At 35.4% G+C, this 25,076-nt stretch overlaps 1 protein-coding gene and 1 long non-coding RNA gene across 3 annotated transcripts in view; one reads left to right on the top strand and one right to left on the bottom strand.

The window, feature by feature from the left end:
• Positions 1-15,614, bottom strand: part of Chi (LIM domain-binding protein 2 Chi) — a 146,667-nt gene extending 131,053 nt beyond the window's left edge. Inside the window, exons 1-2 of one of the 2 annotated variants that reach the window (XM_089176405.1) lie at positions 14,812-15,614; positions 13,432-14,086 (exon numbers count right to left, since the gene is read on the bottom strand). In XM_089176405.1, the coding sequence (XP_089032531.1) occupies positions 13,432-14,086; positions 14,812-14,836 (680 nt within the window). In that variant the 5' untranslated portion in view covers positions 14,837-15,614. The remainder of the gene's footprint in view (positions 1-13,431; positions 14,087-14,811) is intronic. The other variant, XM_089176406.1, reaches the window with a different exon arrangement.
• On the top strand, positions 5,977-10,570 carry LOC149031200 (uncharacterized). The gene is made up of 2 exons (XR_016177877.1): positions 5,977-9,356; positions 9,387-10,570. It is a non-coding gene; the product is annotated as an uncharacterized LOC149031200 (long non-coding RNA).
• Positions 15,615-25,076: the final 9,462 nt, after the last annotated feature.

The following is a 25,076-nucleotide window of genomic DNA, read 5'->3' as shown; positions in this document are numbered from 1 at the left end:
AATAATGATAATGATGATCATGTGAAACCAATAATTGGATTCTTGGAAAACCAAGGAACGTCATTTTGGAACTTAGATTAGTGTGACCATGGTCACACATCGGTTGCTTACTATAGTATAACCCAACGTAATACGTAGTACATATAAGTGGTAAGTAGGTATGCGCAAACGGCAAACAAGAAGTAGCTACCGGCTGCTTCCACAGGTGGTCGGGTCACGAACTGACCCCACTCCATTGCTCCACCTTTCTCTTGCCTTCTCCCATCCCTTCTCGTTTCATCATGAAACCCTCTCTTTCTCTTGTATGCGCGCGCGCGCCCGCGCTAGTTAGAATCCTGCTTGACCTGTGCTAGGATAGGTTGGGATGTACAAGTCTCAGTACTGGGTCGAGTGAGCTGTCGAAAGATGGAGGAGGTGAACTCGTACTGGACATTACATTTCATACTTTCAATCCTTTAACCATATTTTATTCAATTTTACAACACAAAAACATATAAACAGTACTAAACTTGATCATCAAGTAAATGATTGAAGATTTTGTCGATAGATGGCCTTTTAAACTCAGCAAACTCAATATTTAGATTTCGAACAAATTCAATTCGACAACAACAACAAGAAAATATTATCGAACGAGATAATATAATATTGAGCAAATCATAAAGCAACAAAAATATACTAAATTGTTGATAATTGTACAATGATCGTCAGATTTTTTTGGTACAACTGGTAATAGGACCGGAAAATAAAAAAAGATATGCGACGTATATACACTTATATTTCGTTTTCTCTCACGTAATGGCGACTGACCTAATTTCAAACTCAGCGCAACGAGATAAAATTTATCTTCCACTCAGAATCTCAGTATAATACTTACTACTACTACTACTACATTGAAAGAGAGGTAGGTAGGTAGGTAGTAGTCTACTTCGACTACTGCAAAATTTATGTTAACGGAAATGTCACGATAATACTTACGCATTGCGTACGATTTAAAATAGGTACGTAAGTAGTTATAGTAGTAGTAGTAGTAGTAGTAGTAGTAGTAGTAGCTTGCCTCGAGATAAACTTTGGAAAACTTTGTGAGAAATCCCGTTGAACTTTCTGTGTTTCGAACTTCGTCACCGTCGTTAAACTTCCCCCTCTACCCCAGTCATCGAGGCTTCGAACGAAACCGCTCGAGAAAAGAGAGAAAATGAGAAAGAGAGTACTGTGTTCTGCTCTGTTTGATCAAAATTCTTTTCTTTTTTTTTTTTTTTTTTTTACAAAACGAAAAAGATAAACAATGTTAAAAAAAATATAAAATAAAAATAAAAATAAAATTTACTTACAAGTATTCGATGGATGGATAGTTTTGGGGGAACCTTAAGGGTTTTTTTGTTATTATTTTTTTTGTAGGGTAATTTTCTATTTCCAAACAAGAAAGATAAACAATGCAAAAAATAAAAATAAAAATAAAAAATTAGCTTGCAGATATTAGATCGATGGCTACTTTTTGTGAACCTTAAGGGTTCCTTTTTTTTTTTTTTTATTTATTTTTATTATTATTTTTTCTAAGGTAAGGTCTGTCGATAAAAGTTAACATAAAGTACAAGGAAACATTCTTTTAAAAGTCCATCCTGGTAATTCGCCGTAGGATAAGAAAAGGGCGGTTAGAAAGCAAACGAAGAGAAGAGAAGAGAAGAGACGAGAAGAGATGAGAAGAGAGTGAACCAGTTTGGACCGATTCGGAGGAAGTAGACGTTCTCGTTCAACATCGGAAGAGAAAGAGAAAGAGAAAGAGATAGAGGGAACCCGGTTGCGTCGCTCGGTTGCCCGGTTGCCTTCGCCCGTAGGATGCTGAAGGCACTGCGGTTGCCATGGCAACCCACCACCACCGCAGCCCGATGTAATTATTTGAAAAACGCCCGCCGCAGCTCCATCCACCGCCCACCACCCCGGGGTTGGTTGGTTGGTTGGTTGGTTGGTTGCTGCTGCTGCCGGTACAGAATGACGCAAAAGTAGCCAGTTTTAACCTTTCCTTTTAACCCTTTCTAACATACCCCTTCCCACCACCACCACCACCACCCCCCGAACAATTCATTCACATTCTTCTCCAATTTCAACTTTTTTTTCTTAAATAATTTTTACAAAAATCAAGGGTGTCATCATTGGGTATTGACAAATCAATCTTTTTACTCCATTAATCCCTTAAATTATATATTTCATATTTATAGATTTCATTAAAGGTGAAAATGAATGATCGTTAAAGATCTCATATCTAAAAAAAAAAGAAAAAAAAGTTAATAAAAATAAAATTCAACTCGTTTTACCAGTTAATGTGTACCTGGTTTATCATTTAATTCCGTCTTATTAACTAATACGAAATGATTTATTATATATATTTAACAAGATATTATTTCAAATAACATTATTATTAGATATATCCAATGAACAAAAAGAAAAAAAAAAGAAATCATTCAATACACGTGATATTTTGTTAATAATAATCGATTGTGATCGACATTTCGGTGGGATACGAGATACACGGGTGGTACTTGAAAATATTAATATTCATGCATCTCAAAAGAAGCAGTAAAGGATCAGGGGTGGAGTGAGGTGGGGTGGGGTAGGGTAGGGTTGGGATTCTTCAAGTCCTCGAGCATTCGTGTTGGATATTTCTCAAGGGAAAATTTGTGGAGTCGAGCAGTGGTGCTTGAAATAAAGAGACAAGGGACGATTGCATAAACTGGTAAATGCCGCCATTCTTAAAAGAACTTTCCCTGACTCTGTTTGTTTCTATTTTTTTCTTTTTTTTTTTTTATTACATATGATTTTTAATTTCAATTCAAAATGACGTAAATGAAACGTGCCATTTGAAAATCATCTAAAAACAAATGTTTCTGTAACTTTTTTTACAGTCACGTTGTTCATTTTTTAAACCTTTAAGATCAACCAATCTCTTAGAAGATTCAAGTATCATTGATATCACAACCAACCCTCTTTGAATATAAAAAAAAATAAATAACAATGAACGTTTTATAGAATGCACTTTCGAGTAGTATACGTCACTTTTGATAGTTTGTAAAAAAAAAAAAAAAAAAGAAAGGGTTTCTTTTACTTTAAAATAAAAAAAATATACAAATTATCTTTCATCAGAGAGACTGTCAATATAAAGTTGGTGATAAATGGGATAGGGGGGGGGCGGGTTTATTATTAAATAATAAATTGTTTAAATCATCAACTATGCCAATTAAAAACTACGTCGAAACATTAACGATCCCATCACACTGATAGAAAATTCATACCTACGATGTTGTCCCCATGAATTTCGAAAGTTCTTCAAACTTTGTATAACAGGTGTCATTAAAAAAAAATGAAGGGTCCAAAAATAAAGTGACATGTAAACTTAAAAGAGGGATGTGAAATGAGTTACATCAGGAGAAAAAAAAAGAAAAATTGTTAAACCCTTATCAAATAAGTTAACTTTTAGGTTGGAATGTATCTGAAGACTGCAACCCCAGTTTTACATAGACTTTCTCGTATCTACCACGTACCTGAATGCTCAAGGGTGTACATAACGCGTGACTGTCGCGGTTTGGGTCAAAAAATCGCGACACACGTAAATACACACGAAGAATCGTTTTAGTCAACTTGAGAGAAAAAAAAAAAAAATTCTTTCGATTAAAATTGCAAACAAACAAAAAGAAAATTCATCGTCAATCCTTGGAAACAAAAAATTGTACAAAATTAAAAGAAGAAGAAAAAAAATAATGCATTTATATAATATTATTATTTATCTACAAATTAAAATTAAAAAAAAAAAAAAAAATACAAATTTATTTTAATTTAATATTAATTTTATTAAAAATTATTTTAATTAATAACATTTAATATAAAATATATATTTAATCAAACAAATATAAAAATATAAAAAAATAATAAAATACAATAAATAAAAATAAATAATAATAATAATAAATTAAAAAAAAAACAATAAAAATAAATATAGTATAGTATAGTACTTATTTAAATATCTATTTAACCCTTTTTGGTTTAATGATGAGTAAGACTCGTGGTACTTCGTAAGCAACACGAGTAAGACTCGTGGTAGTTCATAGACAACACGTGTAAGACTCGTGCTTCAATTTTACGATACCATTTGACTATAAATTATCTGCAATTTGACTACCATAATTGACTATTACGACCCAAATACTCACAGAAATTAGCAGATATTTCCAAAATAATAAACAATCCTCCCCCAAACTTACTTCAAACAACTATAATTATTCAAACTAACACACACACAAAAATATATCCAACTATTCATATTTAAATTAAAAAAAGGTAGAAAAAAAGAAATGAACATTAAAATATCCCATCATGCTTCAAAAGAATATTTGAAATTCAAGAAAAGAAAATTATCCAATAAGTTTTCAGCACTCGGTTGAAAGAAAAAGGATAGATGGAAAGTGCTAATGAATAAAACGTAACCAAACGAAAATAAAGTAAAATAAAGTAAAGTAAAGTAAAGTAAAGTAAAGTAAAGTAAAGGAAATGAAACGAAAAGAAAAAGAAAAAGAAAAAAATTGGTGATAGTTGATCAGAGAAACCTTTTCCACGTGTTTGAGAGCATGCCGCTTTGAACAAACGTGTCCGTGGAGAAGGAGGAGGGTGGGATAAGAACGGGGGAGGAAAGGACGTTTAAGTTGGAACGAAGAGAAGACGAAAGGAGAGAGAAAGGAAAAGGTAGAGAGAGAGAGAGAGAATGAGAGAGAAAGAGAGAGAGAGAGAGAGAGTGAGAAGGTCCGTGGCGATGCTCACTTGTTGCTCGCTCGACTAATTGCCAAGTAATTGGCCCCGTACCCCCGCTCGTATAAAGTTTGCTTCATTGTCTTTAATAACGCCGTGACCTGCGCTAATGGCTCACGTCGCATTCGTCGAGAAAAGGGTGAACTACCACCAAGAACTTGACGTTGGTTTCGATGACAAGGATTGGACTACAAGTTCACACGAAAAAGATCATTCAAAAAAAAAAAAGAAAAAATCGCAAATAATGAATGAAATAAAAGAAATGAGAGAAAGGGGATGAATGTTTTGTTTGTTGCTTGTAAAAAAATGAACATAAGGGTACAGTTGTATGAATAAAATACACTGGAATAATTATCAACTATAAAAATCGTGATTAACTATAAATGCCTTTGGTTACATTTGACGTATCAATACGTCATACATTTGTTTGGATAAAGTTGCACATGAGGTTTTGATATGTCATTGAAATTAAGTGTCAGACGAGATTTAACTTTAATTCATTCTGGTTTATATTTCAAAGTAATGTGTGTAATTTTGTATATTATATATTATCATTAATTATTATAATATTTAAATTATAAAATAAATAATAAAACATAAAATATTGTTGTTGACAATAACTAATAGAAAAAAAAATAATAGGCAACAAAATAAATATTTAATATTATTTCATTAATAATAATAATAATAATAATAATAATAATAATCATACATAGAAATAACATTCAATGTTTTAACTTTAAATATAAGCTATCAGAATTGAAAAAAAAAAAATAGTAGAAACTTTAAGTATGAACCAAACACACAGCATCCACGAAGTCCCCACGAGTAGTTGGGAACAAATCCGTGCACGCGAGACCAGATGTGCGATTGTGCGAAGAATTGAGAATGAGTCATTCCTCGATGGTACACGAGGGAGTAAAACGAACGTACGTTTAGTGTAATACTTTATATACCTATATATATACATGATTGTGAACAACACACATATGTATATATAAGTAAACACATGTATATAAGAAAACGTAGATTTTTCTACAATCATTTTTTTTTGTCTAAGATTAATCTAAAATTCATCCTCACCTTCACACCCCCACAACCATCACCTCCACCACCACCACAACCTCATATTACAATATTATTTGAAATAGAATCAATGAAAAGGACTGTACAACGATGATTCTTTTTAAAAAATTATACTAACAAGTACCAATGTATACTTATGACTTAATGAAATGCCTTCAAGAACCACGATGTATTATTCACGCTTCGTTGAACCAATGAATTTCTTTTTTAAAAACGTCACGTTTGAAACATGATCGAGACATACTTTAAGCTATACCAATCATATCGAGAAAAATAGGTTTGCTGATAGTTATCTAATATATCTCTTATCTTTTTATGAAAATATAGATAAATGAAAGATTTATGTGATACACGTTATTATAAATTTATTTGAAAATTGAAGGTAGAAGTATTTTTTTTTCTTTTTTTTTTTTTGTAATTAAAACTCAAACAAATGATACATGTTGATTATTAAAACGAGTCTGATATATTAATATAAATTCATCATCAAAGTTTATAATGTTACTGAAGTGAGTGTTCATGAAAGAAATAAAATCTCTAAGTTGGATACACTTGAGTGATTTGATAAATGGTTAATGGTATGGTGTTTTTTGTTATTGTCTTTGATGTCTGAAATAATCAAAGTCTAGAAAACATTTCTCTCATAATGATCAAGATGGAGGAATTATTTCAACCTAAAATGAACCACACAATATTTTTAATGTTAATCTGACAATATTTACAGTTACATTGTGCATTTAGAAACAAAAAATGATGCTCCTGTTCAACTTACAATAATTTATATAACTTACTGGAACATCTTTTGACGAAGATAGAGAGAGGATTGGAAAAAAGCCAACAATAAATGTTGGATATACACATTTATTTGAAAATTACTTTAAAATCTTCTTAATATATATAAATTACGTGTCACGTTGTTTGTCTACAATGGACTCCTAAATTACTGAACCGATTTTAATCAAATTTAGCACACTGTATGCAGTTTCATCCAACTTGAAAGATAGGATAGTTTGTATCACAATTTATAATCGCAATATTATTTTATTGCGTATTATTTGTTTATTAACAAAGAGTCATGATTATCTTTGTTAGTTCGATAAGATTCTAACTGATGGCGGTATAAGGTAATTCGTTGACTTAAAGACGTGTGTATCGGACTGATTGTGAGCCACATCAACGCGTGGCGAGGCACCCCTAGTATTATATATAACACAATTTAAATATAATATTAAATATTGTGCATTCAAGTTGTTTTATTAAAAAAAAAACCCTGAGAAGAGTTCTGGTAGGCCGAAATTTTGAAGTTACCCTTAAAGATTGAGAAAGATTGTTAAACAGAATGGCACTTATATATAATTTAATAAATATATACCAAATAAAAAAAAAACTTAAATGTGTTGCGTTTCAATCTTCCATACAAAATCGTCACAAATGAAAAAAAAAGAGACAAAGATTACGAAAATTTGTAGTGAAATATGTCAATGCAATTTCTCGATGCATTATCGTACAACTCGTACGAGATAAAATGATTAACTTTAGAATATATTACAAAGTAAACAAAACAAAAAATAATACTTTGATATCGATTTAAAACACGAGAAAGAAATAACCTGACTCTACTTATTTTTCCTTTTTTTTTATTCACTCTTTCTTTCTCTCACTCTTACTGTATTCTTCTTTTTAACATACACGTGTGTATAGACCGGGGGTGCATTTAGGATATTACTCTCCGAGTGTAATACTTATAATCGGGGCTACGCGACTTCACCTGAAAATGGAATCCATGCTATTGTATACATATATATATATATATACATACACATATGTTAACGTCGAACTTCAAGGAAGCTAACAGAAAAAATACAAAAAAAAAAATAAGAAAAAGAAGAAGGAGAGAAAACATAGAAGGACACGATAAGAAGGTGGGAGATGATAAGGGTGAAAAGGTTTGAAGGAGAAGGTAGTAGGACGTAAACGAGGAATCTCAGCGACGACGCCTCGACTAGACGGCATCGTAAACTTCGTCGGAACTTTTGAATTTTAGTAAAGGGGTGTCCTCCTACCCATTTTATCCCCACCTAACTAACCTCCTTCCCCATTCTGGCCCCCCTCTTTCTGGTTTAGTTCTTCTCGACCCATTCTGTATCTCCTTTCCCTCTCTCTTTTTTCTTTCTTAGTCCTATAAATTAGGGGTTCCCATATTCATGCTGAGAGAAGCACGTTCTTCTTCTCACATATCCACAATGTTCGATTAAATAACCCATGGCAGTGATCTTCCCTACCTGATAATGTTATTTAATGTCTACAATTTATTAAATAGGACAGGGATGAATATACATTTTTGTTTTTGAAAAAATACATTTTCTTAAATCAAAATTATTTATTACTTTGAATGATCATTTGTATAGAAATAATGAAACAAATGATTTGTAATTATGCAAATGTATAATTAGTATTATATATATATACGGTGTTTACTAACGTATTAGTATTAGTATCTGTGTTAGTTAATGATGAATAAATAAATGAAAAGTATCTTCTTAAAACTCTATCTAACATATCCAAAAAGGCGTCGCATCGAAGTTCTTCTTGCACCCCGTCGGAGGTCGCCACAAGCATCGAAGGGGGACGAAGGGTTTGTACCATACTTAGGGAGACTTTGATGCACTACGAAGGAAACAGAAGGAAGAAAAGAAAAGGAAAAAGGAGTCGACGAACGATTCGTTCGTTTCGTTCGTCCCGTTTAGACGAGTTTCTACCACTATAATGGAAACTTTCCTTTATAACTATACCTAACCCAAATGTTTCCTGCAACCTAGTACGAAACCTAAGGATCTACTTTTAAACAGAACTACTACTACTACTACTACTACTACTACTACTACTACTACTACTACTTCATCGTTGCATCAGTCTCTTTCCTTTTTCATCCTTCATGGGCTAGTAATTTTCGATGTAAGAAAAATAAAATCCTAAGAAGACAAATCCCCTTATAATAAAATTCGACATAAACATGTTGTTCATTGGTTTAGTTTTATATCCTGCAAACTATGAAAACTATTTAATCATTTTTATTTAAATTTTATTAACTTGAAACTAAAAACTATCTCATATTTTTTCTTTCTTTTTTTTTCAGAGCATTATTCAAAGTACATATATATATATATAAAAATACACACATACATAGCAAGCATAGAAATGTTCTTCCGGGTCATAGCTATTTCATATTTCTTGTTCTCGACGATATCTCTCTCTCTCTCTCTCTCTCTCTCTCTTTCTCTCTCTTTCTCTCTCTTTATCATTCCCTCTCTTTCTCATTTTTCTTTCTTTCTTTTACCCCTCTCTTTCTCTTTCTTCTTCAGGATTCGCGTAGGGTGTTGTTCTGCCTGCTGAGGGTGACTCCAAGGGGACTCGTGAAGGTACAAGAAAGAAAAAAAGAGAAAGAAAAGGTTAGGTGAGGTACGCTGAGGTGAGGTGAGGTGAGGTGAGGTGAGGTGAGGTGAGGTGAGGTGAAGTGAGGTGAGGCAGAGGGAAAAAAAAAAGAGAAAGAAATGCTCGGGTTATGAAGGGAGAAAAAGAGAAAGCAAAGAGTGAATGAGAGAGTGAGTGAGTGAGTGAGTGAGTGAGTGAGTGAGTGAGTGAGTGAGTGAGTGAGTGAGTGACTGAGTGAGTGAGTGAGTGACTGAGTGAGTGAGCGAATGAACAAGTGAGTGAGTGAGAGAGAAAGAGAAGAGGGGATAATTCCACAGCTAAATATCGGTAAAAATCAATACTATCTCTTTCCTCGGCACTACCGGCACCACCACCACCACCACCACCAACACCACCACCACCATCACCACCCAGTTAATAATGCAAGCCACGAGAGTTCGAAATTCGGAGTAGGTCTACGGGATTCTCTCGTTTCTTCCTAATTTTACTCAAGTATTTCATCTTAATGCATGATCGAGTCACAACAACAACAACAACAACAACAACAACAACAACTACTACTACTACTACTACCAACCCAATTATTTAACATTAAAATCTTTAAAAATATTCTAAGATAATCCTGATAATTTTATGAGACATTTAAATATTCTCATCTAATAAGAAAAAGAGAGAGAGAGAGGAAGAAAGATCTTTAGAAGTGTCGTCTTTGGTATCGTGCATTTCGTGCTCAATTAGCGTTCAACGAGTCCCTCGATAACCGGACTAAGGTAAGAAGAGGAAGAGAGTGAAGAAGGGGGATGGTGGAAGAAGAAGGGGCTAACTGATCTTCGAGAACTTTCTTCGAGTTAACTTTTTAGAGGTCGTGAACTTCGGCAAAGTAGTGCATGATCGTATCGTAAAAGTACGAGTATAATAATGCGGACGTTGTGTCGGAAGCAAGCAAGACGAGTGGGCTTGAAAAAATACTCTTGAGACTTTGAAATAAGAGAGAGAGAGAAAGAGAGAGAGAGAGAGAGGACATTGAGGGAGGAAGAGGTATAAGAGAACGAGAAAGAAAAAGAGAAGGAAAGAGATTATGAATGATCGATCATAAATTTGAGACGAGTGATCCTGGATTAGTAGAAGTCTTCTTCATGTTGATGCATTCCTGTTGTTAATTCATTTTTTTTTTTTTAATTTATTTTCATTAAAGATTAAAAATTTATTTAACTTGTGCATCACGATTACAAACAGCATCAATAGAAAAAAAAAACATAAACGACGGATAAAAAAAGACAATGAACCGGTGAGTTTAATTCGGTTCTGGATTGGACCAAGATTGATAAGGAAGGATGATCGATGAATATTGAGGAAGATGCTGCGAATACGAAGCACTCGTGTCTCGTCAAGGACAAGACAGCAAAGAAAGAAGAAGAAGAAGAAGAAGAAGAAGAAGAAGAAGAAGAGGAAGAAGAGGAATAATAATAATAATAATAATAATAATAGTAATAATAATAAAAAAGAGAAGAAGAAGAAGAGGAAGAAGGTGGAGGAGGAGGAGGAGATAGAGATGAAGGTGGAAAGTTAGAGTAAAAGGAATATCCTGGGCGCAACTGGGAAAAGGGGAGGGAAGGGGATGTGGGGGGGGGGCTACAAAGCGATAGTAGGAACGCCGTGCTCGTCGTTTTCTCAAACGCTCTCTGGGTGAAACAGCGTGGAACCGCGGGTCGACCACGACCTGAGACAAACGGTAACGAAACGCACGCCGGAGATCCCGACATAGCGAGATCCCTCTACACGGTAAAGTGTAAACGGAGGTGGCAGACGCACGAGCAGAGTCGGCCCCGACCACCACCACCACCACCACCACCTCCACCACTACTACCACCACTCTACCACTACCACCACCATCGTCACCACCACCAACACCACCACTGCCACCTCTGTTCTCCTTCCCTCCTCACACGACCAGGGAAGACTGAAGAAGAAAAGAGAGAACAACCCAAAAAGCGGTTCTCAACTTTGACTCTTCTAATCCTTCCTTCCTTCTTTCTTGCTTGCTTCTTCAGTTAAATCATTTTCAAGATTCTCTCTTTCTATTAACGTAGATAATTTTATCATTGTGTGTGTGTGTGGTATTATCTAATCTAATTAAATTCGTCTGAGATTATATTTCATTGACCTATGTTTTAAATTCATTCATCTTATGCACATAGATAGATAGATAGATAGATAGATAGATGAGATTATCTAGATTTAGGAACGTGATACATATATTATCTATATTGAGAAGAATATAGAATACGATCAATACCATGAAATATATTTCGAATAATCTAATATTCTATGATATTTTATTTACATTTCTATTAGATGTCATCAATCTGATGAGACAATCCGTTTAAATTGTATATGTCGAATTTTAATAATGAAAGGATATAGTTATAAGTTTACGCAGATCTAACACCATCAACACAACAACTAAACAACATCTAATAACGAATGTCCTTTCGAGATATCTGTACACGTGCCACGTTTAACTATCGATCGGTCAGTCACGACAGGACGATCGAATTTCAAGTCCTTGTCCGATGGTTTTCTACGACAAAAGAAATTGTAATGAAAAGATGTAGGTGAAGAAAACGAAGCTTTGCTGACTAACTAAACATCGGAACTTGATGATCGTATATAGAAGAGAAAAAAATGAGAAAGAGAGAGAAGTAGAACGGTCAATAAGAAATAATCTATTTAATGACGGGATCGAGAAAGCAATGAAAGAGAGAGAGAGAGAAAGATCATGAAAAATTAAAATACAGAAAACATGAGAACCGTCGTTCTTTCTCTCTCTCTTTCTCTCTCCCTCCCTCCCCCTCCCCTCTCTCCACAATCTCCTTCCTCCTCTAGCCCCTCTTCCCAACCGAATCGCTCTCTCACCGTAACACGGGGTAGCTAGGAGAGTTTAGGGAGAAAGGAGGGAAGGGGAGGTGGGTCGCGTACAGTAACGTACAAAAGTCCGCATCACCTCCCTTAGTACAAACCGTGCTAAAAATTATTACATTATTTAAAATAATAGCGATTTTTTTTCAACATTTCTTTCAATTAAATGATAATGAAAAATAATTCGTTTTTTTTTATTATTATTTTTAAAAATACGTATGTATTATTATTATGTTTGTTTTCTACGTTATTTACGAGTTACATTTATATATATTTATATATTTGTTTTAGTACGATTTTAAAATGAACTATTTTTGTTGGGGAACAACACAATTTTCAAATAGACTAAAATATAAACGTAGAACGAATTCTATGGGATACCATAGATTAAGAAGAATGTGGACTAACCGGGATAGGTGCGATAAATAAACTACCTGGGAAACAATCTTATCTAGGAATATCCGCGCCTCTTGAAAACAACTTGCAGCGTCCTCTCGTGTTCTACATGTCGATGATATGCACCTCGACCTTCGTCCTTCTCCCTTTCCTCTCTTCTACTTGTTCTTTTTCTTTTAACTTCCCTCTTTTTCCTACCAACCTATCTACTTCTTTCCTCTTATCCTTTCCACCTCCACCATCTTTTCTTCCTCTATCGGAAGGACGAAGGAAGCCGCAATGACTCGCGTGAGCAAGTTAAAACTTGGAAGAAGGGGACTTCCGGTTAAGGACTAATTAAATTCGCGAAGAGTCCCACTCGCAAAGTAATTACACTATCCAATGAGACTTTCATCGTGTTGCATTATGCACCATCTTTTTATCGCACGTTCCGCCGGAACGGTAATTGCTACTCCGTATAACACTCCCCACATGTTGCCCACCCGAATCATAATCGCGTTACAATACCAGAAAATTTGAAGCAAAGGGAATAAAAAAAAAGAAAAAAAAAAAACAGAGAGAAAAGAAAATCAGATCAGTTAAGCTATAATTTTGTATCAATTAAAGAAACCGAGTTGAAACAGGTAACATGTATATATATATACATGATATTTCTCTTCAAATTTTCAATTAACATTTGATCCATAACTAAGAGTATTCTATGTAATACATATACATATAAATAAACTATAATAATTAAAGCGATAAAACGTAGTATATGTCGGAAGTGTAATTGTTAATCTTACAAAAAAATGAAATAACACTCACCCTTGGTCCATTCTATCGACGGGACCACCGGGACCCATCATGGCAGGATGTCCAGGCCCCATCGGACCCGTCATGGGATGTCCTCCGGGTCCAAAGGGACTTCCAGGTGGCATACCATACTGTGGCCCGCCAAAAGGTTGACCAGGTGAAGAAAAATGAGGATTACTACCTCCTGGGGGTACGAACGGTGGACCGGAGGAACCGGGCCTACCGACAAACTGAGGCGGTCCTCCAGAGGGTGAACCAAATGGACTAGGTCCGGGCCCATTGTAAGGTGGCCCGGAATTATTAGGTGGAGGTGGAAATCCGGAGGAATTTGGCTGTGGTCCTGGACCAGGAGTCGACGAACCACTAGGTGCTGGAGATGCAGTGTACTGAGGTGTTGCTGAACCTGGTGGTGGCCCTTGATAAGGTGGCGCACCAGCTGGACTTCCAGCTCCACCAGGAAATGGGCTTGGTCCTTGAAAACCGGCATTACTAGGTGGCCCACCCGAATTATTATAAGGGCCCGATCCAGGACCTCCTCCTTGACCAACAGAATTAGGCGTAAAGGGTGATGCCTCCGAGCCGGGCGGTGGGCCCTTCCAGGAGGCTGGTGTCCCTGGATCCTCCAGCGTGGTGGTGGGTGCCAATGGCGTGTTCAGGCGGCTGCAGCCTGAAAAAAAAATATTATGCATGTTAATGGAATATTTTGTTATATGTAAAGACAATGTTTGGTAAAAGCAATCTCAAAACAGAAAATTTCCTTATATTATTTTTTTTATTTATTATATTATTTAAATAAATTTTTTTAATATAATTATATTAAATAATAATATAAAAATATATTAAATTGTTTAAAATATATATTACTATATAGAAAATATGATGTTTCTATTAAGCGGTGTAACCATACCGCATGAAATGGGTAAGCGTACAGAATTGTTATCGGAGTAAAAATTTTTAAAAACTTCACTGCATAACCAACCTATTAAGCAAATTATAATACTTTTTAAGCAATATCTTTAGTTTTTAGCATTATAAATAGTTTATTTCCATGTATATACTTTGCTATTATATATGTGTTCTATTCTTTCATCAAACAACCTTTACGCACTGACTGCGTAAGAATTTTACAACCTTAGCGTAGCATACTAAGGGTTACTTTATTACATATAACATTATTCTTTGATAACAAAACAGCATTCTTAACCATCTGATAAAGTATAAAACTATCAAGAAGGACACTGATACAAAATATATACAAGGTACATAGTCAGCGTAAACTTTCTATATGCTAACTTTCTACGCGTACTATCTAACCTGTATCCTAACTTCTACAATAAACAATCTACTATGATAAATCAATGAATTAAAGATAAAATAGATATAAAAGCTTACCATTATTCGTCCCATTGGCCTTCATTGTCTTCTATTCCACTGATTCATTCCATAACACCAATCACACACTTTAGTAAGATTCAGCACAAGATTGAGAACAGTTGGTAAGAAAAAAAAAATGAGAAAAAAAAAAGGCTCTAATTAAAGAGCAATCGAATAATTAATTACAATATATCGTAAAAAGATAAAAATATTCCTTGTGAGAGGCTTAATAAAATATAAAAGTGAAAGGGTTATAGGTTATGTACCGGCAACCTAACCTCCAATATGTCGTAGGAGACCGATTAACGAATGGGAACTAAGTGCGAGTGCTCCCTTGAAATTCGCGCACAACACAGATCACTGTTCTATCGGCGTTCTCGTGCGTATGATAACTCTCGCGCGCGTACTATCCGGAAGATAATTAGATTCTCTAAGGTAAAATGTGGAACCGCCGTGTCTTGATCGCGACGCCGGCATCTTCGCGGTCACGCTTGTATTTCGTGTTGCTCATACGGCCCTCTCAGAACGTCCCGCACGAGCTCGCGCCGTAAAACGAACGCGGACCGAGCGAGGGACGCGTGCAGAGGCCCGACATCCCGCTCAAGTCTCATTCATCCTTGCACTGTAGAAAAAAAAGCGTTCATGGATTGACGACAGGCCAAAACACAGCGGATCGGAGAACAGCGACAACGGTGGCAGACGCGCACACGACGCGCACACAACGCGTTTACGCGCACACACTCTCTCACACGCACACGCGCTCTATCTTTCTCTTTTCTCTCTCTCTCTCTCACTCTCTCCTTTTCCTCCTTATTCTCTCGCTCACTCTCTCACTTTCTCTCTCTCTCTATCTCTCTCTCTATCTCTCTCTCTCAGACACACTCTATATTTCTCTCTGTCGTAAACCAAAAGAGAGCGGCAGCAGAGCAACGGCACACACACGATATATATTACGATGATGATGATATCGAAGATACCACCAAAATCACAACAACAGATCACGATCAACTTTGACGAAAATTACATCGACGACAATGACGAAGGTGACGTGACCAAAACCAAGGATTACGCCGATCAACTACAAGGATGGCGTGCGCGGGGTGCGAGTGAGAGGGAACGAGAAGGAGAGCCGAGCGCGAATAAACACCACCGGAGTCAGTCACAGACGCACCTCTCTCTTCGACAGGGACGTGTGCGCCGTCGATGGCGCCACCGGTCCTCCCCCTTCTCTCACACTTCTCTTCACTTGCACACACACTCTCACTCACATCACTCACTCACTCACTACAATTCGTACTCTTTCTTCCTTTCTTTTTCTCTCTCTCTCTCTCACTCTCTCTCTCTTTATTTATTTCTTCTTCTTCTTCTTCTTCTTTTATTCCTCTATCGAAACAAAGTTTACTTCTCTTGCAATTATTATCACGAGTTTTTATCTAAAGCAAAGGGTATCACAAGTAAGTTTGAAAACAACACGATGAAGTATCGAATTATTTATATATTATTTGAAAATATATTTTAAATATATTAAACTCTTTCTCTCTTTAAGGTTTTTTCCTCGAGTATTTTACTCGCGAAGGTTTCTTTTCGAAGTGGTTCAATCGGTCGGTTCCGCACACACGTGCGCACCACTCCGTCGCCCGCGAGGAAATGCAGGTACGCACGTGCGCGTCAGGAACGTAGCAAGGCAATGATAAAATAGGGGAGAAGGGGGAAATACACGCACACACCTCTGATACGGACACCCAGACGTCGACCACGTGTTCGCTCTCTCCTTCTCTCTCTTTCCCACCCTATCTCTCTCACTGTTTCTCTTGTTCTTTGGTGTTGCGCGCTTTAGAGCGTCAACTAGTGGATGATCTCTTCCTTGGCCGACGAGAACGATCGTTGTAGCGTCGCAGGAGAAAGCGAAACTGTGCTGCCATTTTTATTGAGGCCGATGCATCGGCTGAGTCGAGCGCACCCCGCCCAATCCGTACGCACTATCACCCCCTACTCCTTTTCTTTCTGTTTAACATCTAATAGGGCAATTCTTTTCTTCTAGTATATTATCTACAATTTTTTTCATATAACACTTTTATATTGTATTAAAGAATCTTCTCGTTGAATGTTAATTAATCCTATCTTCGTATTTCTTTTTCTTCTTTTTCTTCTTCCCCTTCTTACGAAAAACGTTGAAAGAATAAACATCCTCGTGTTGAATAAGATGACGAAGAACGCAACGCAACTATTAGGCTCAATGTTTTTTTTTCAATGTAGATGAGTAAGTACTTGTTGTAACAGTGAAATCACTTAGGATAAAAGATGAGAGAGAGAAAAAGAGAGAGAGAGAAAGAGAGAGAGAGAGAGTAACGAAGAAGAGACGCGTTTGCCGCGCGATTAATTTGAACACCGTTCAGGATTATTACCGCGAACCCTCTCTAATTTCCGATCGATTAATCGAGAGGAGGAAAGTTTGGCGGTGTCGCCTGTTGCATGCGTGACCCTATCTCTCTCTTTCCCTCTCTATCTGTTCCTCTCTTCCCTCTCATGCTTCACTGTTCACTCTATGCCAACGACGAATTACGATGATTTAAATCGACGTCGCGTATATGTACAAGTGTCTGAATAATAAATACGATACACTTTTGATACCGGTACCACTATTCACTTAAAAGAAGAAAAAAAAAAGAAAAGAAATATACGAAAGAACTTTTACTAAGAAATAGGGGAGAGAGAACAATTTATTAGGAAAATGATATGAAAAAATAAATACATGAGAGTTTACTGCCCCTCCCTCCCACGTGTTACAATATCCACCCCTCATTTAGGTGGTTTACGCTGATGTCGCTACTGTATACGGCCCTGACCGCGGACGAGGACGAACGGTTGGCGCAGCGGGGAGGGGGCACGGAAAAAGGGAGAGCCGGTGTGCAGAGGCACCCCCGATGGAACGCAACGAATACTCTCTCTCTCTACGCCTTTTCACCAATCAAAGAGTCCTTACTTTTTCCCTACCATTTTTTTTTTTTTTATCAAAGAAATTCGTTACGGTGTTTAAAAAAAAATAAGAATAAGATTAAGATTAAGAATAAGATTAAGTTTAAGATTAAGATTAAGAATAAGAAGGATGACCAACACTGATGATCAATTTTACTGTTAATTATTTAATGATTTACAATTGGATGATTTGAATCTGAAGAAACGAAGATGGAGTCGTAAGTTTTCCGCGCGCGTAAGCTACCGCGTTGGTCGCCACATTTTTTCCCCCCTCCGACTACGACGACGACGATGACGACGCCGACGACGCTGACGACGACGATGACGACGACGACGACGACGACGACGACGACGACGACGACGACGCGCCACGGCCTTTCAAAGTCCTCCCTCGACACTCGCCGCTTGACAGTGTCACCCTAAAAATCAATAAGGGGTTCACCCCTCGGCCCTACCCACCCTCCTTGCGCCTTCTATACCTCTGCGCTTCCTCCTCCACTTCCTCCTCCTCCTCCTCCTCCTCCGTTTCTACCCCTCTTTCTCACTCACTCTTTTTTTTATTTTTCTTTCTCTTTTTTTTATCTCTCTCTCTCTTTTTCCTGCGTTCGTTCGTTCGCTTTTCCTTCGTCGGACCAAGAACGAAGAACGGGGAGGGTGCACGCCAACAGGGAGGTCACGCCGTCCGGACGACTCCGTCATTCTATTAGCCAACGATACGTCGAGAAGAACCTAAGCTTAAACATTCCTCAACTTTTTCTACATTTTCTTTCATATGCGTCTTTTATTTTTTTTTTTATTTATTAAAATATTTTTTTTTTTTATTATAAGAAGCAACCCTAGTAGCACAAAATATTGAGATTCAAAGTCTATCAATATATTTCAATATTTTGTGCTACTAGGGAATTATTATTATTCATCATAATTAAATATTACCACGTGTTACTTATTTATTTCTATTTTTATCCAAGATAAAGAAAAATAATATGTGGAAAAAGTCTTATATTATATAAGTTATAATAATACCTACCTTCGTGGAATAATAATTTGCAAGTATCATCGTCGTCGCGGTCTCCTGCTTTCTTTCGTGTTCCTTCCTCTTACGAATCGTTCAAATGGAAAGTATAGTTGCAGGTAGTAGTAGGATCGTGAAAGTAACCTTGGTTTATAACCACAAGAATAGTTACGTTACAACGAAGAAATATTCTTTTTTCTTTTTATTATTTTTATTTTTATTAGAGAGAAATGTTATGTGTGACCACATATAACATTTCCTTTAACACGTTGAACGTCACGTCAGCCATCGGTGGCTGACACGTTCAACTATTTTTTTCAATACAAAGCAACGCCTTTGGCCTGACAGAAATTTCCCTAAGAATTCACGTGGTGCTCAATGTGTTAAAAAATAAAAATATATAAAGAAAAGGTAAATGAGAATAGACTAGAAAATACAAAAATAGAAAAGATGAAGAAATAGTTGAGAAGAATGATACACACATAGTATGATCTCTTTCTTAACATGCGAGAAAAGAGTTTAGAAAAGCGTAGCAAAGCGAACTCGCTGCTAGCAGCAAGGAGGAGCCTAGCTAGGTAGCTAGCATGGTGCATCTTATTCACCCACGAGTCTCAAGGACGTACTCGACGTACCGTCTTTGCATAGAAATGCGCGCCGTTAAGAGATGCTCGGCTACGCGAGAAAGAATCGTGGTGGCTACGGTCCTACCTACCAACCTACCTCCAACCTACCAACCTACCACCACCGTCTCGTTCGAGTTCTGATGCTTCTTCTTTGCTTTTTCTTCGAATCTCGAAATCTCCTTCCGTTTAAAAGAAAAGAAAATTTTTCATTTTCAAGAATAATAAGAATAAACAAATGATACAACATGTGTACAGACAATTTTTATCTAAATCTATGATAATATGCATTTGCTAAAAAGTTAAGATAATGTTTCATCTATTAAGATACATATGGTTTTTTTGAAGCGATCATTTGACCGCTCATGGTAGGATTAGGTAGGCTTAGTAGTTAGTTAAGTAGTTATCAAAAGAATAGGCCCATCAGAAATCCCCCAATTTTGTTTATTTATGATATATATGGGTGATGATAATTTTATGATTTGTATATTTTATATCTTTTATAAATGATCAATACGCAGTAATTAGAATTTCAAATTAGAAATCTGATATGTGATGCAGTAAATGATATTATAGATCATCATTTACCAAATGTTATTCAATGTTCAGTATAACAGTATATATATATATACTATGTTTCATTTGATATGGCAACATGAATTGATCGACCAATGGAAATGAAGACAGAAGTCGAGATTTGTCTGGTTAAAATCGGATTGGTTGGAAATAATCAACCAGGTTTAAAGTTAAAACTGATCAACATGGAAAACTGAATTTACAGAACAAGATACTTTACAGAAAATTAATACTGAACAGAGTTTAATGTTCATTTCACAGTTTACCTGAGTCAGTAATGGTCAACAACAGTTACTAAAACTTTGAAATGTTCAAATAAAGATTGATACTTACCTTAAGATTTGATACCGTGAATTTGGATTATTACAAACTTTGTATATTATCATGAAATTTAATATTGATCAGTAGCCACACATATTACCTTGAAAATCAATTCAAATGAAAACAATTTTTTATATATACTTTTATTTTATATTTATATTTTATTTATATATTTTTAATTTACTTTTCATATTGTAATTGTATTACTAATAAAAAACAAACTTTGATACTTCGTATTTGGGGTCGTTGTGCATCTGGATCTTTGGTTATTAAAAAAATTGCTAGAAAAAAAAATCTATTTTAAAAATCTAAAAAAGAAATACATAATATACATACAAAATTATAAAATGAAGTGACAATGAGAAATGATAAATGAAAAAAAAAAACCAACTTTGAAAAGAAGAAGGATGGGTATCGTATTTCTTTGATCAGTGATTTTGGTGGTGTGGTAGTGGTGGTGGTGGTAAGCGAGCACGTGGTTCGGCACGAGGCGAGTGACAGTCTCTCGGACAGTTCGTACACAAGTATACGTTCCAGTGACCCCCGTTCGAACGACGATCCGGGGAGACGAAGAAGAGGACACCGGCCCTTGGGGGCTGCGCACGTGCTCTAACAAACATCTCCTGCGCTTTTGCTTCGCGACTACGACGACTAGTTTGGTCCGCCTCCTCTTTCTCTTACTCTCTCTCTCTTTCTCTTTCATACACCCTCTTACATCGGATCCGCACCACCCCCTTCTTCTTCTTCTTCTTCTTCTTCTTCTTCTTCCCACCACCCAACCCCACCTTCTCCAATCTCTCCCCCTTCTTCAGAGATATTAGGATAAGTTTCATTCATACGAACTTCGGAACAAATCTCAACCTTCGGAAAATGCCTGACCCTATAACGAAAGTAACCGAGTTACTCTCGAGTTCGTACAATTGATAACAACAAAATATATTATTGTTTAATACGTTAACGCGAAATTCTTACGGAAATCTTTGTCAGGCCACGAGTGGCAAAACGAAAAGGTGAACGTCAGGCACAGATGCTTGACATGGCCTGAACGGGAACTTCAGTGTCAGTCATTAATGACTGACGTGGTAGTCAACATGTTGATTAGATTTAATATGTAATTCTTGTAATAATAACTAACGTTAGGGTTACATTGTCAAATATTACAATAATTAAAATTAATTTCATAAATTAACTAGGAATATTAATTTAAAAATATTATTAATTAAATATAACAGTAATACAATATAGAATATAACAATAAAATGATTACAAATTTAATAAAATAAAAAAAAATAAATAAAAGAAATGGAAATAAGGGTTAACAGTAAAAGTAAACATTTGTTTGTTCTCGAGAATGACTCGAAACCTTTCCTACGTAAGGAAGGAATCAGAAACCTTGGATTCCATAGCACACATCTACAAGCACGCATACATGCAAGGTTGAGGTTCGTGTAAAGGGAAGACCAGAAGCAGAAGTAGAAGAACAAGAACAAGAAAAAGCAAAAGAAGAAGAAGAAGAAGAAGAAGAAGAAGAAGAAAACGAAGAAGAAGAAGAAGAAAACGAAGAAGAAGAGGTAGATCAACTGATAGTAAGTGTTTGTGGTCAGCAGTATGGTGTGATGTTCAAGATGAGAACGAACACGCATAAAATCTACTGTATAAGAAGAAGAGAGATAAACTAGAAATGAAAATAAAAAGAAAATAAAAATGAAAAAGGAAGGAAAAAGGCAGAAGGTATTGGTCGATACGGTAAACTATTGTCTAGTGGGCGAAGAATTCATGAGAACCGACCGGAAGACGACGTCACGTCGGTTACATGCGTTCTTTCTCTCTTTCTCTCTCTCTTATTCTTTTGATATTTTTTTTTTTTTTTATTCTTTCTCTCAATTCTGAACGTCGTTCTTTGCTAAACGACAGAACAGACGATGTCGAGAAGTCGATTTGTACGTTCAAGGATTTACACATATTCTCACCCACGTTTTGTCTTCAAAATCATATGTTCCTTCTTATACTTAATTTTTACAGCAACACATATCTGTATAAATTGATGAAGAAAAATATATCGAATGTTTTATATCCTTGATTTTTTTCAAAACTAAATATACAATATTAGATTTATCTTTCATGATGCTTTCTATAAGAAATATAATAAATTATTATTATAATGTTTCTTTTACATAAAAAAAAAAATGATTAATATTAAAAAATAAAAAAATGGACATAAAAGGAGATAAAAATAGATATACTTACTAACAAATATGTCCTCGGTATAAAAGGCAACACGAATGTCGCACGTAGTACGCAAACTCAGTTTCGGTTGGCAGTATCGACGAAGAAATTACCGTGTGCCTTTATTTCCTTGCTATGGTCGAAAGATACATATCTGAAAGAGAATGAGAGAGAGAAAGAGAGAGAAAGAGAAAGAGAAAGTTGAGAGAGGAGTTTATGAAAAGAGCTTCACGGGGGTAGAGGGGAGAGAAGGTAAGAAAGAAGCAAGAAAAACAAAGTTGTTTATTATAAAGGATTACAGGATTCCCAAATAAGATACTAAAAATCAAATACAATGATGAGAGTAACTTTTGGAAAATTTCGTTTCTGTATGGCAGATATAGGCAATGCCGCAAGTTAAACAAAGGTAGTTTAACATGCGGCGATGTGCGGACAATGCTACACCGGAGTATGTTTGTCGGTTGTCACCGAGGGATGAAGAGGCAAACACAATTCCATCCCACCGTTTCGGTCACCGCGTTCCATGCAACTAGGCGCGTGATGCTTGTATATTTGTATTCATGTATGTTATATATATATGATCGTGTAAAATAACTATTCTAATATAAGTAGAGTGTATTAGAATATTGAAAAAATTGTTAAATAATCGAAAGAAATGTGCATTGATGTTTAAAAGCTCGGATTATATGATCGGAGTACTGTCCACTACCGAGATTCACCTTCAGACTGATGCATTGTCTTCTATCAAAATACTTTTATTCAAGCAACAGCTTATATGATTTTCTAAATGCTACGCATGTGCATAACGAACATAATTCATCTAATTAATCAAATTTAAGATTATAACGTTGTAATTTTTTATATTTTTACATTCTATTGTAATTATTTCATCGCAACTGCATAGCTGATGACTACGAGGGTTAAATTGTCCTGTAATATATGTAGAGTGTATTAGAATATTAAGATAATTGTTAAATAATCGAAAGGAATGTGTATTGATGTTTAAAAACACCAAGTATATGATCGGAGTACTGTCTTCCTCGAAATTCACCTTCAGACTGACAAGTGGTCATTTATGTAACTGCATTTATTCAATGTAGTTTATATGACTTTCCAAACATTGCGCATATATCCAACGGTAATAATTCACCTAATTAATAAAATTTAAGATTACAACGAATAAATGTAGTTACATAGATGATCACAAGTCAGTCTGAAGGTGAATTTCGAAGAGGACAGTACTCCTGACATATTTTTCGTGCTTTTAACCATCAATACACATTTCTATCGATTAATTATCAATTATTTTAATACTTTAATGCATTCTACTTATATTACAGAACAGTTTCATCTTCAGAGACATTACTGCACAGGTGCGCTAAAAAAATTACATTAGAATGAAAGAAATGCAAAAATTAAAACGTTATAATCCTTTATTCTCTTTATTAGAAATATTCTTACCGTTGTACACATGCGTAACATTCGAAAAGTCATATACAGCAACATTGAATAAAAGTATTTTGATAGATGTCAACGTACCAGTCTGAAGGTGAATTTCGAAGAGGACAGTACTCCTGACATATTTTTCATACTTTTAAACATTAATACACATTCCCATCGATTAATTATCAATTATTATAATACTCTAACCCACTCTACTTACATTACAAAAGAATTTCATCTTCAGAGACATTACTGCACAGGTGCGATAAAAAAATTACATTAGAATGAAAGAAATACTAAAATCAGAACGTTATAATCCTTTATTCTCTTTATTAGAAATATTCTTACCGTTGTACACATGCGTAACATTCGAAAAGTCATATATAGTAACATTGAATAAAAGTATTTTGATAGATGACAACGTACCAGTCTGAAGGTGAATTTCGAAGAGGACAGTACTCCTGACATATTTTTCATACTTTTAAACATTAATACACATTCTCATCGATTAATTAACAATTATTATAATACTCTAACCCACTCTACTTACATTACAGAAGAATTTCATCTTCAGAGACATTACTGCACAGGTGCGATAAAAAAATTACATTAGAATGAAAGAAATGCAAAAATTAGAACGTTATAATCCTTTATTCTCTTTATTAGAAATATTCTTACCGTTGTACACATGCGTAACATTCGAAAAGTCATATATAGTAACATTGAATAAAAGTATTTTGATAGATGACAACGTATCAGTCTGAAGGTGAATCTCGAAGAGGACGGTACTCCAAATCATATACTCGGTGTTTTTAGGTAACAATACACATTTCTTTTGATTATTTAACAATGATTGAAATACTCTAATGTATTCTACTTATATTAGAATAGTTATTATACACTATTTATATACAGGGTGTCCAATAAAAAATCATTCAATATCTATATGTTTTATATGATACACTGTACCATATTTAACAATTATTTGAATATACTAATGCATTTTACTTATATTAGAATAGTTATTATACACGATTAATATACAGGGTGTCCAATAAAAAATGATTCAATATATGATACACTGTAGTGAGTAAGAAAATTTTTGTTTT

Source organism: Polistes dominula, unplaced genomic scaffold (assembly GCF_049000335.1).
Source record: "Polistes dominula isolate Pdom_NZ unplaced genomic scaffold, Pdom_raw_medaka contig_25, whole genome shotgun sequence".
NCBI lineage: Eukaryota > Metazoa > Arthropoda > Insecta > Hymenoptera > Vespidae > Polistes > Polistes dominula.
The sequence above is the reverse complement of the archived record's forward strand: the minus strand, read 5'-3'. Positions and strand labels throughout refer to the sequence as shown.